General features: G+C 40.6%; 1 protein-coding gene across 1 annotated transcript in view; it reads left to right on the forward strand.

Annotated features, from left to right (window-relative positions):
* The window catches only part of DPP6 (dipeptidyl peptidase like 6), a 241,474-nt gene extending 230,187 nt beyond the window's left edge, over positions 1-11,287 (forward strand). Inside the window, exons 19-26 of the mRNA XM_026052982.1 lie at positions 543-612; positions 3,253-3,447; positions 4,174-4,228; positions 5,141-5,246; positions 6,302-6,360; positions 9,044-9,116; positions 9,216-9,289; positions 10,916-11,287. Of these exons, the coding sequence (XP_025908767.1) occupies positions 543-612; positions 3,253-3,447; positions 4,174-4,228; positions 5,141-5,246; positions 6,302-6,360; positions 9,044-9,116; positions 9,216-9,289; positions 10,916-11,062 (779 nt within the window). The 3' untranslated portion in view covers positions 11,063-11,287. The remainder of the gene's footprint in view (positions 1-542; positions 613-3,252; positions 3,448-4,173; positions 4,229-5,140; positions 5,247-6,301; positions 6,361-9,043; positions 9,117-9,215; positions 9,290-10,915) is intronic.
* Positions 11,288-12,348: the final 1,061 nt, after the last annotated feature.

Below are 12,348 nucleotides of genomic sequence, written 5' to 3' on the forward strand. Positions count from 1 at the left end.
CATGGGCTTCATTTATCTCTCACTTAAACCAGTTCAGCGGTAGTATGACCATGCAGTCTTCAGGAAGGCTGCCTGCTGCTTTTTGGCAAAGTTAGCTTATTCTCTATCTGTCTTCACACTACTACAGCAGAAAAAAAATCCTATTCTCTCTCCCACCCACCATACCAAATTGGGTCTTATGCTATTATCTTCCCCCCCTGAAATACAGATTTCTGGCTGTCTCATCCACCTGCCAAAAAGGAAAATTATAGCTATTGCCAGATGTTAATTGAACATTGTAAAAGTGATGCATGACTGAACAGCTCAGGCTGTGCTCCAGATTTACGTTCCTTGTCAGCTTGGCTATTACAATATGGGTCTTTTTTTTGACAACATCTGTGTTCCTAAGATGTTATTTACCAGTGCATCTTATGAAATGCCGTCTTGTTCCTGCTCCTAAGTGGCCAAAACGCTATAAAAATCTATTAGAGTTATGTCAGCTTTCTTACACTAAAGACATGCTGTTATTTGTTGTATTTTTTTCTTTTTTTTTTTTTGCCTAGAATTGCCAATGCAGATCTTAAAGCCAGCAACCTTTTCAGACACCGCACACTATCCTTTGCTATTGGTTGTGTAAGTTTTCGTTCTTCCTTTGGTTGTGTTCACATTATCACCTGCACCACAACCCTTCAAGCTAAGTTTTTTTTCAATGGATGCCAACCTGCTTTAGTGCCTAGACCCAGTATTTTGCCTCCTTGACCCTGCCTAGGTTCAGAGTTGCAGGGATTCCCGCTGTCTCACTTGCAGAATTGCAGCAATGAGATCCTGTGGGTCTGTTGGGGCATGGAAATCCTCAGGAAAAGTTAGAAGAGACTGTTTTCTATATAGATTTAGTAAGCTTTGATAATTACATTAATTCCAAAACCACAAAAAGCAGTCAGAGAGGAAGGATGCTGTGATCTCTCTTAAAAGCTGTAATCTAAGAGCAAGTGCCCTCCTTTGAGACAGAAAGGTTGAACAGAGGTCTCTGTCTGAGCCCAGGGTTTCAGCTCTCCAATGTAATCTTGCAATTCACTCTACTGTGAATTTGTTTCTTGTGCACTTGCAGTTCAGTTCTTTTGGGGAAAGACAGGAAGAGCAAGGGAAAAAAAGACAGGAAGATGAAGGGAAAAAAAAGATCATGTTAACTCTTCAGCCTAGTGTTTAGGGCACTCCATTGCTTAGAAGACATCTAGGGTTGTATCCTTGTGCTCTTGAGCAATTAATTATTTACAGAGTGGAATAACTACTTCAGGAAAGATTTGGCCCTGTTCACCTGTGAGTGAATCAAGCACCAAGGACTTCTGAAAATCTTGGCTCTCAATCCTCTTTTTCCTGATTTGCAAAAGTTTTCCAGCAATTGGGTAAGAGGGACTTAGACCTAACTCCTCCACATCCAGAGCAAGAGCTATGTCCCCAGCGTACTGGATAAAGAGGAGCATTCCTCTGGCCTTCCTGGGGCTGTAGAGCAGAATGAGTGTGCTGCTGTGTCCTCAGGCAGAGATGTCCTCCAGCAGAGTCCACAGCTGAGAGAGCCCTTGAGCATCCTGCCCCACCAGCCTGCAAGGGGAGCAATTTTCTCAGTGCACTGATGTTTGAGTGATGCTGCGTGACCCTTCATCATCCTTGGGCATTCAATAAGTAGTCTGAGAGAGATGCATACAGTCAGGCTTACTAAAACTTAAGTATTAGATGCCCTAATACAGGAATCCTTCCTGTGTAAGGGTCTATGTTCCCTGAAGTACCAGTGGAGAGAGTTAGAAACCTTCAAAGTTTTCCAACTTTGATTTAAGCACCTTGATTAGGAAGATAGAATTTTATTTTGGCAGATGTACCAGATGGATATTTCTGGATGCAACATTTAGTAATGCACATGACAAACTTTTCTGTCCATCTGAAAAGAAACAGGAAGAGAGAATTCATTGACTTTGGAAGATTCTTCCCTGGTTCTCCTGCTGCATTGCTTGCTTCCTAGTGAGGAGCCACACCACAATTGAAAAGCTTGAAGTAGGAAAGAAAGTGGCTGATGAATGCCCAAAAGCCATCTTGTACTTCCTTCGATGAAGGACAAAAATGCCGCAATAAGCACATCGTTACATCACAAATTACTGCAGTGAAAATGTACTTCATTATACAAGTGCTTGAGGAAGATTGGTACTCATCAAGCTAACAACACTTGATTAGGCCATCTCTGAAGCTAGAGGTGTCTGAGTCTCTGCTGAATAAACGTAAATGATTAAAGTCACATGCATGTAAAAACCCTGCAATGTCTGAAGTTCTCTGAGAACCCTCAAGAAGGACAACGGCATGGAAGAGTCACTGACTCTAGAGTAATCCCAGTCCTAAACCTTACTTCTCCTCTTCATCATCTCTCGATTTTTTTTTTCTTTGGTACTGTTTGTCTGAAGGACAAACTTCTCCTTCTGTCTCAAGATGCTTCTCTTCTGCAGGATCAGACCCTAAGCAGAAGCGTAAAGAGAGTCTTGACTCTTGACCACCTTATTCACCAAGTTCAGACAAACCCGAGCATTTTTAAGCTATTGTTTTTTTCCTCCTTTAGAAATGTCCTTTCCCTTTGTACTTATTTCAAGCAATTCAACTTGTGTTAGCAATGACTGATGCTTTCAGCTGCCACCCCTCTCGTGAAGCCTACAGGAGAAGGGAGGTCAGGTCTGGGGCACGAAAGGGGGCAGTAAATGAAACCCAAATGCCTACTAGTGAAGGGAAAACAGACTCTTATCTGCAGGTTTCCTCCTAGAGCATTGGCAGATAACCCCAGACAGGCTCCTCATAGCAACTACTCCACTAGAAAGATCCTATCTTTGGGGACAGCCATGACGTAGAGGGGTCTACTCTCTAGACCTACTACTCTCAAGACTAGAAACAGTTGTGTCCCCTAACCTGGCATCACTGCCCTAGGTGACTCTCACAAGGCAGCCTACCTGCTTAATGACACCTTGCTAGACTTATTTGAAGGTCTGCTACACACAGTGATATTTGCTGTGCAGGGAAGGAGGGAGGAACCAGCCTACAGTCACCAAACTCAGCCCCAAAGCCCATCCCATTCCCCCAACCTCCCGTACAACAATAAATTACTGTTATTCCAGAGTTTGTTTTCCTCTATTTTAAATGAGCACAGCCTTATAATTGCTTTTGGTCCCTGTTGGCTAAGCTTGATTTTTGCTTTGTCAAAGCAAACTCCACATGATGACTTAACACCCGTTTCCCTTTCAGAGATGGGACGCCTGGCAGCCAGATTGTGACCGAGAGGTTTGAAGTGAACTGGGAGAGCGTCATGGTCAGCTCCCACAATGCGATAGTGATCAAGTTTGATGGCCGTGGGAGCGGATTCCAGGGCACTAAGCTGCTGCACGAGGTGAAGAGGAGACTAGGCCTTCTGGAGGAGAAGGATCAGTTGGAAGCTGTCCGGTGAATGGCACCTTTCTTTAAGCAAACGGTTCATTACTAATGATGAAAGCAAGGCTGGGATTTGTGCTGCTTTCCTCACTATGGAGCAGAGGAAAGGGAGGAAAGACAACATAGGCATCCAGCTGTGGCCGCATCATGGCACGACAGAGAGGTTATGCCAATCGATGTAGATGGGGGTGAACAAGCCTTAAGCAGAGCTAAACTGCAGCATACTTATCTGTATTACGTGTTCAAAGCCTATTTAATTTTATTTCTGTACAGTCATACATCTACAAGCAATTAATCCATAATACTGCTTCCTAGATTAATATTTTTTCTGGATTGGTAGTTGGACGAAGTCCCTTTTTAAACCTTTAAGACCTTTTGAAATACAAAGTCAGTACAAATCCATAAATGCCAAGTCCTGCAGCATCATGAGGTTTACTCTGAGTATTAACACTCTAGAAACACAATTAGCGAGTGGAATAGCAACAGTTTTGCTATGACTTCCAGAAGCAGTGCAGGATATTTGTCACCAGTGTTCAGTCAAACCCGACACAACAGTCCAAAAGATTAAATTGAATGGAGACTCGTATGGAAGCAGTAGGTATCAGCATGAACTTAGATTGTCTGCATGATTTTTCTGGGGCTACCTCAAATCTAAACTGATAAAAATCTTTAAATCACACTGTGTTTCCTACACCTAAGGGAAAAATAACTCCTTGTTTCTCCTTTCTCAAATTCCAGGACGATGCTGAAGGAGCATTACATTGATAAAATGCGAGTTGGTGTATTTGGGAAGGTAACATTTTCCCATTATTCCTATGTACTGTTTTTGTTGGCTGATGCAATTAAGCAGCAGAGTTAAATCCTGGTTTATTATGTATGCCAGTGGTGACTTCTTTATTATTATTTATTTTGGGGATAAACTGCTTCTTGCTCAGAGATACTAAAAATGAAAGCTTTCATTTTATCAATGTATTCATCAATGTTTGCTCTTAAATTGACTTCAAAGTGAAGAAAGTGACTATTTGTCATAAAATTGCTGTCAGATAATTAATTATTTTTTTCCTTGGCAAACTTTCATTTCATTTTCATCTTGTCCCTGAAGGCCTATTGGACTGTGGGGAGCTCTAGCTTGTACGGTACAAGTGTACAACAACAGTATTGATTTCTGAGGCTGATTCACACCATGGAGAGTGCCTGGCTAGGAAATAGCAATTGCAAAGTACGGATAGTTTGAAATGGGAATGGGATTGTCAGCAGAAATTTTTTATTACGGCAGATAAAGAGGACAAGTGGGCAAAGAGTGCTGGCTTATAACAGCATCTCTCTGGAGAGTTCCTAATGGACTGGTGGCAGAAGCTGAAAGTCTAATGTCAATTTTAAATAACAAAGGACTGAAATAATATTTTGGAGAGGTGATCTATTTGATAAGACCTACTGCCATAAGCTGGGAAAAGAAGATGAGCTCTCAGCACGCAAACCTTTTTGCCTTCAGGAGAGCACATTAAGTGCAGAGCTCATTTAGAACTGTGCTTGCTGAAGCCACAGAGATGCCCTTTGTTATGTGCTTGTGCAGTCTAAGGCACAGAGAGCCTTGCAATGACAGGCAGGTCATTTCTGTGAGGTCTCCATTACCCTGTTTCTGTGCCCCGAAGTGTCCCGACATCACTGCTAAACGCAGATGTTCAGCTATTGCTCTGTGCCCTAGGATTACGGCGGCTACCTGAGCACTTACATCCTTCCTGCCGGCGAAGAGAATCAGGTGTTCGCGTGTGGAGCTGCTCTTTCTCCATTGACAGACTTCAAACTATATGGTAAATACCATCCTTTTCACCTGCACATCTATTTCTCTACTACTATTTTTTGGTTTAGCTTCTTTTTCTTTCCTGAGATCCTCGCTGGTTTGTATGGTCAGTCTTCTTATGATTAGCTGCAAACCCTTTTCTTTCAGCTGAAGACCAGCCTTGCTCAGATTGGTGGAGCTAGCTGGGAAAGCTGCACAATTTCACGCTCAGGAGATGGGTTCTTGGTGCTGGAGGCCCCAAACTACTCCAGGCTGTATATCACAAATACGGCTCTCACAGCCATGTGTGACCAACCATAAACTCGAACCTCCCTCTTAATGATGGTGCCAAATAGGTTTTTTGGCCTTCAGATAGATTTGTGTGCTCCAAGAATCTGTGCTGGTTGCATCCCTGTGGATGTTGTGGTGATGCAAGCCCAGTGATGCCAGAGGACCTGGTGCTCTGGGACACTCCTACTGAAGGCAGGAGCCTCCACCTCTTGCCATCTGGCAGCTGGATTGAAAAAGGGAACTGAGGAAACTGAGGAAACTCTGTTTCAGCTTTGCAGGTCCAGGTATGTGTGGATCCGAGCACCACTCAGCACTGTGTCCTGTACAGCATGAGGTGTGCAGAGTGAGCCCATAACATGATCTGGTGATGCTGGATTCTTTGGAGCTTGTGTTAACACAGACTTCACTCAGACTTTTCCTTTTTTATTTTGCTTTTTTCATATAAAGGAGTAGCACATCTAAAACCATCCAAACTTCCTCAGATGGTAGTGTTAGCCTTAATTTGCCCCATTCTTCCCTGTCAATGCAGCTAAGAGAAGGAAGAATGGATGCAACAGGAGAATGCACTTATATTCCTGTTCCTTTAATAATATATATAAAAAAGGCTCTCCTGGGACTAATTTAGAACCATGCGTACATGGTAATAATGAAAGGCTGTAAGATTATACATATTATTGGTGCATTTTCAAATACTAGAAAATATGACCTTCTTTTTAGCATTTGCAATATTTGACTCAGAAGTATGAATGTATTCAATTACCACTGACAAATACTTTTTCTTTTTTTCATTTCTAGCTTCAGCTTTTTCCGAAAGATATTTGGGCTTGCATGGGATTGATAACAGAGCATATGAGGTAACTGCATGGGCTTATGGCACAGCACATTTTCATGATAAAAACAGGGTTTTAATTCTTTCTTTATGTGCAGCATTTTAGGGAGGAGGCAAGGGCATGAATGATAGACTCACTAGTCAAACTGTATAAATATAAATATAATATTAATAAAAGGTAGAGAGATGTCATTAAACCTACCTACTGCATTTGTTTTCTTCATCCAGCAGTAATGGATACATTTGCTGCTAATTAGTCTTTATGCTCCCTTTTTAAACTGGGTATAGTTATTCCAGTTTTACAGGTGGAAGAACTAGGGCAAAACATCCAAAGGGCTCACATTTGGCCAAATGACCATGAAGTCAAGGCCTCTGTTAATAATCATTTCAATGAATATGCTGCTTCAGTTCCTTCTAAGATAAAATTTTTGATCCCAGGTCAAGTGAAGCTTTGCCTCTCGTGTCTTTTTTTCAAAAATAAGCATGAATATGATTTTTCAGACAGAAAGAGTTGAGCCAGAGTTGAAGAGGAGTCATGGAAAAGGAGGCAAGTCACCAGTGGGCAAATATATTGTTTAATGTGTGTGATGGGATGAGTTGGTTCATGTGCTTCAATTATTTGGAGGAAAAAAACAAAGAATAGTCATACAAACAAAAGATGTTATACAGAAAACCTTGTTAACCCTGCTAAGCCATGGCTTCAGCTCAAAGATAAGAAGGCAACAAAGATTTGAAGCAGTTTCCCATGTTATTACAGAGAAGGCAGGTAGCATCTGCCTCTGCAGTGGAAGCTTTTGTCCAGCTGTCTAAATACTGAGTTCATTGCTTTTCTTAAGTTTTGCACTTATGACCTCTAGATCATGCTATAATCTCTTTGTCCATTTGGAAATTTGAAGCAGGTCAGTAGAGGTGAAAGCAAGTGAAGCTATTTCGGAAATGAGAGCTTCGAATTGCCGAATGATCTCCGTGTATTGAAATAATGTTGGTCCTAGCAAATAGTGATGCTTTTGACTGACTTGGGACTCGCTGCCAGAAACGGCACCTCTGCTCTCTGTAGAGCACTGCAGTGCTCCAGGCATGGTCCACTAAGACAGATCTCCTGCATGCATCAGCATGCATGTGCTGTTTAGGGAGTAAGAACTGTTCCTATCCCGTAGACACAGACATGAACTTTCTGAAGATCGTGTCATTCAAGACTTGATATACACTCCAGAAAACTTGTATTATCCTGAGGCAGCTTACAACACAGGGAGAAGAAAGCAAGGAATCCCATGAGGAGAGAACAAAATACAAGACACCTGCATACAGTGTTATGCATTGTGTGCAGCAGGCAGAGGATAAGAGAACTCATTAATTAGTTCTAATGATATAGCGAAGACCAGAATCTACTTCTGTAGACTTTGCAAAGAGTCGCTGCATGTTTACTGTCTGTGGAAGTGCAAGAAAGAAAGAACTTGCCTTGATTTGACCTGAATATAAGAAGTTCTGTAGTAGATGGGGATAAAAGATTTTGTTTTTCTCAATTAATGTCCTTAGGATATACATTAACCAAAATAAAGAGGAAAACGCCACATGCCGGATGCAGTTTCTTAAACTTCTGGTACCATTTGAAGCATATTTTGTTTTGCCCCCTGGTGCCACTGCAAAAATAGGTCTAATATATTCGTGAAACATTTCCATCTTCCTCAGAGAAATATTTTACCCAATAGTCATTCAGCAAAACTTCTTAAAATGTGTCTCTGCCCTTAAAGAAATATATAATGCCATTTTTGACTACTTTACCTTTTCAATGAGGAAGTATACATGTGCTTTGTAATGTAAAATGACAGTGGCCATATCTTAATAATACATACCAATATTTTTTACCGACTTGTCCAAATTTCATCACCAAGCAAGGAAGGTATTGTTACTTTTAGAGATGCACTGATCAATCTTTCTTGGAAAATATATAGTACAGGGGAAAGATTAGCACAGGTGTAAGATAAGATTGATGCTAGAGTGTCTTATCTGAAAATAAAGTGGTTCATGAAGCAGAGCTAGATCATGCAGCTTAGAACAGTGAAGGAAACATTAATTTGAAGTGGATATTCTTCCCCACAACCCTTATTTTTATCTGTAGCTTGAGACTTACTGAATTCCTCCTGACTGAAAGTTGCAGCAGCAAGTGGAGAAATCCTATATTTCTCTTATGTGGCAAGATCTATATTTCCCTGGGCAGCTGGGAGATGGCTGGGGGCAAAGGTATTATCAGCAGTAGACCCTTGAGTTTAGCATCAGATCCTCTCTAGGTCTGCCAGAAGTCATTCTGGTTGGTTTTCAAGCCATAAAATAGTTAGTCCTGTTCTCTAAAGCATTCTTAGACATAGTCACTTGGGCATCCTTTTTTGTGTTTGGTGTTTGCTCTGAATTCGCCTAGACATTTTCCACATGTTCTGCTGTTCAAGCACTCAGTCAGCATTTAAGCATCTAAACAGATGAAGGTCTCTGACTTCATTCTGTTGCTAATACTGAGCCTGGAAGAACAGGGTGGGTTATTTTAGCTCTAGGCAATTCAAGCAGCCATAATGTCTTATGCTGGTGTCTGCTTGTTATTCATGTGTTATTCAGGTGACTGAGTATCAGATGGAATTAAATGCTTCTATTTTCCCCCTATAAATTGCTAATTTCTAGCAAGACTTTTGATCTTATTGCAACCTTTACCTTCACAGATCACCAAATTAGCACACAGAGTTTCATTACTGAAGGAACAGACATTCTTGATCATTCACGCTACCGCTGATGGTAAGTTAGACCATCATTTGAGCTCATTATATATTTGGGATGGCTTTGATTTTTCTTAATTAAATTTTCCTCTCTGATAATTGTAATCTGTTTTTACAGAAAAAATCCATTTCCAGCATACTGCGGACCTTATCACACACCTAATTAGGGCAAAGGCTAATTACAGCTTGCAGGTACAGTTGCATTTCCTTTTTTCTATACTTGAACAGTTATTTCTCTTTTAGAACTACAAGTGATGTCATGCAGTGAGCTCTGAAAAGCCACTTGCAAAAACAGCACAACAGTAGAAATAGCACCAACAAAGTCTGTATTCCCATGTATTCATGAGCTTATTTGATGTCACTTTTTAAGTTTGGACAGTTGAAGTAGTATTAAATTATAGCAAATTAATTCTTGGGCCAAGTATCTCTAAGGGATTGATGCCTTGAACACTCAGAAGGAACCACTGGCCAAAGTCACAAGAGGTTGAGTGTTATAGTGGCTATATAGGGCATCCCTCACGGCCTGCCATTGCTCACAGCAGTCAGGATGAGCAGAGCCTTGCAGCATGTTGAGCTGAGATGGGTTGTCAGTAGCGTGGTACATGGGCATCAACACAGGGAGGAAGGGAGCAAAGATAAATCAAAAGGAAAAAGCTAAGGAGAGGAAAGTCTCAATCTGACAACCCGCTGGGAACAGCAGAGTCTGCTCCAGAAAGCATCTCCTTCCACTGAAGAGTTGCAGGTGTGATTTAGAATACAGGCCACCTCCATGCTATCAAATTCTCAATTTCTCCAACATCATGTCAAACGCACAAGGATGGCTGAATGTGGTGAGATGAGAGAGTGCAGTTTGCCCAGTCTAAAATCGGTCCATGGTGGGTGGAATAGATGGTTGAAGTGCTGTGCCCAAGCCCTAGGAATGCTGAATATCTTGAATACCAGCTCCCTCTGGCTGCATCTCCATGGAGCTTCATGTGCTAGGGGGGCTTACTCCAGGGAGAGGGAAAAACAGGAGGGGTGTGGAATGAGCAAGGCACAGAGTTGGTTGTGAAGACTAACTGACCTCTGCAAATTTCCCAGAGGAGAAGAACTAACACTTAGGATCCTGAAAGCACTGATGGACTTGGTGCACCTCAAAAATTCAGCTAGTACTGAGTGGAGGGCAAAGGGATCTAAATCCTGGACTGAGGTATTTGGAGGGACAGTGAGACACCTCAATCTCACTGGCAAGTATTGAGCCTAAGAAACTTATTTTTTTCCTTCAAGATCTCAGATTAGACAATTCATTATAGTTCTCCTGCATTCCTTCAAAATGTGCAGAAATAATTTGTTTCATTAAATGAAAGGCTATATTTAAAATATTTCATTTCTACAGCACTTTTTTTTGTACTAAATTTCTTTTTCAGCAAGTTATATTTCAAAATGCTTTTTCTCTGTCAGGCCCTAATCTTAGTCAGTAAAACATAAAGCCTTTTCTCTCCACAGACGTGCATTTTCTTTTTCAGTCATCGTAAGCGCTGGAGTGAGCACTGAAATCTTTAAGCATGTTTTTTTTCTGCTTGACTTGAATTTGTTCAGAATAGAATTAAATGGAAAACCTTCAAAAAGAAAGGGAAAAAATAAAAACTCCTTTTGAACCAAGATGCAAGTATTTGCTCAGAGCACTGTGCTGCCTGAATTAATCTGGACCTCTCGTGCATCCACGGGAAGATGCATGGTGATGGAGAGGAACAGGCTGGGCTTCAACCGCAGATACGAATGTGGGAGTTTTTAGTCCTGTGATTTTAAGCTCATAAAAGTGCTCTTTTTTCCTTGCAGATCTACCCCGACGAAAGCCATTACTTTAGCAACGCAGCATTAGAGGAGCATTTGTACAACTCCATTGTCAACTTCTTTGTGTCGTGTTTCCAAGTTCAGGATAAACTCCCCATAGCCCCGCTGAAAGAAGAGGAGGACGATGATTAACCCTACGTGTCCGTGCTAAGCACAAGGCAGATCTCTATAACAATATGCAACTAGATCATTTTCCTGAAGAAGGAGATGTTATGTTGTTAGCATGTATTTAAAGAAAACTGAAAGCAGCTCATCTGCTTTACTTGACAGCAACTCCTTCCTAAATGGAAGAACATTAAGCATGAGGAACTCAGCAGAAACTGCTGTCTGAAGTTAATCCAACACAACCAACTTTTTTTTTTTTTTTTTTTTTTTTTTTTTTTTTTTTTTTTTTTTTTTTTTTGCTTTTTATTTGCCACAAAGAGACTTCTAGCATGGAAGTGTCAAGACACTGGACTTGAAGGAACACCCCAAGAAACCGCTTTAAGGACTGGAAGATTTATTGTCCCTTTGCATTCAAGCAATCAAGCAGTAGCAGTGAGATCCATCCCCCCCTGTTAAGGTTGCAATAGGTAGCATCACACTGTGTCAAATAAAATCTGTTCTAATACGTGGAAAGGATTATAGCACAATTGTTTTGAAGGATACCAAGTCATACATACTTACCTGCTCTTTCCCATTTTCAGATGGTTTATAATTGCTACAGGGCGTATAAATTCAATCGTACAAAGTATTGCTGTAGTTACATTGATGCTTGCCTTCACATCATTCTCTCATTTTGGTATAGCTTTTTCCTTTTGCTGTGTTTTCATTTGGTCTCATGCTTACCTAATTAGCTTCTCAACGTGTTCTGCATGGGGAAAGAAAGCATACATTGAATTAATCAGATCATAATTTATCAATCTTCAGCTTGTGATCCCTTCTCTTAGGGTTCTAGAGAGGTGATGGGCAGGGATAACCAGCCATTAAAAACTGTATTATACTGAAGCAAAGAAAAACTCACCTTCTCTACACACTTTATACCTATAAGATTGAATATATTCTTTGCCAGATGTGAAAAATATGCACACAAATAACCAACATCAGTTAATATTAGCACATTTTTTATTGTGCTCTACAAAATGTGGGATATTAACAATGTGGGTTTTTTTATTTTTATTTTTCAAACAATTTGTTATCAAATGCTGAGGAAATGCTAGATTAGGCTATGGTAGCAGGAATTTATTTCAGATACTTTGCAGATCATATACAGATATTTAAACAAAATCAGTGTGCATAGATTTATTGCATATGCTGTCTGAGATGATTAGTTTTATTCCAAGTCAGTGATTAGCACATTCTGAACACTTTTTATTATCTCTTCTGCTTGCGTTAGTTTTGCCAAATATAAAAGAAAAAAAAAAAAAGAAAAAAAAAAG

Source organism: Nothoprocta perdicaria, unplaced genomic scaffold (genome assembly GCF_003342845.1).
Source record: "Nothoprocta perdicaria isolate Ctin4 unplaced genomic scaffold, notPer1 scaffold_95, whole genome shotgun sequence".
Taxonomy (NCBI): Eukaryota; Metazoa; Chordata; class Aves; order Tinamiformes; family Tinamidae; genus Nothoprocta; species Nothoprocta perdicaria.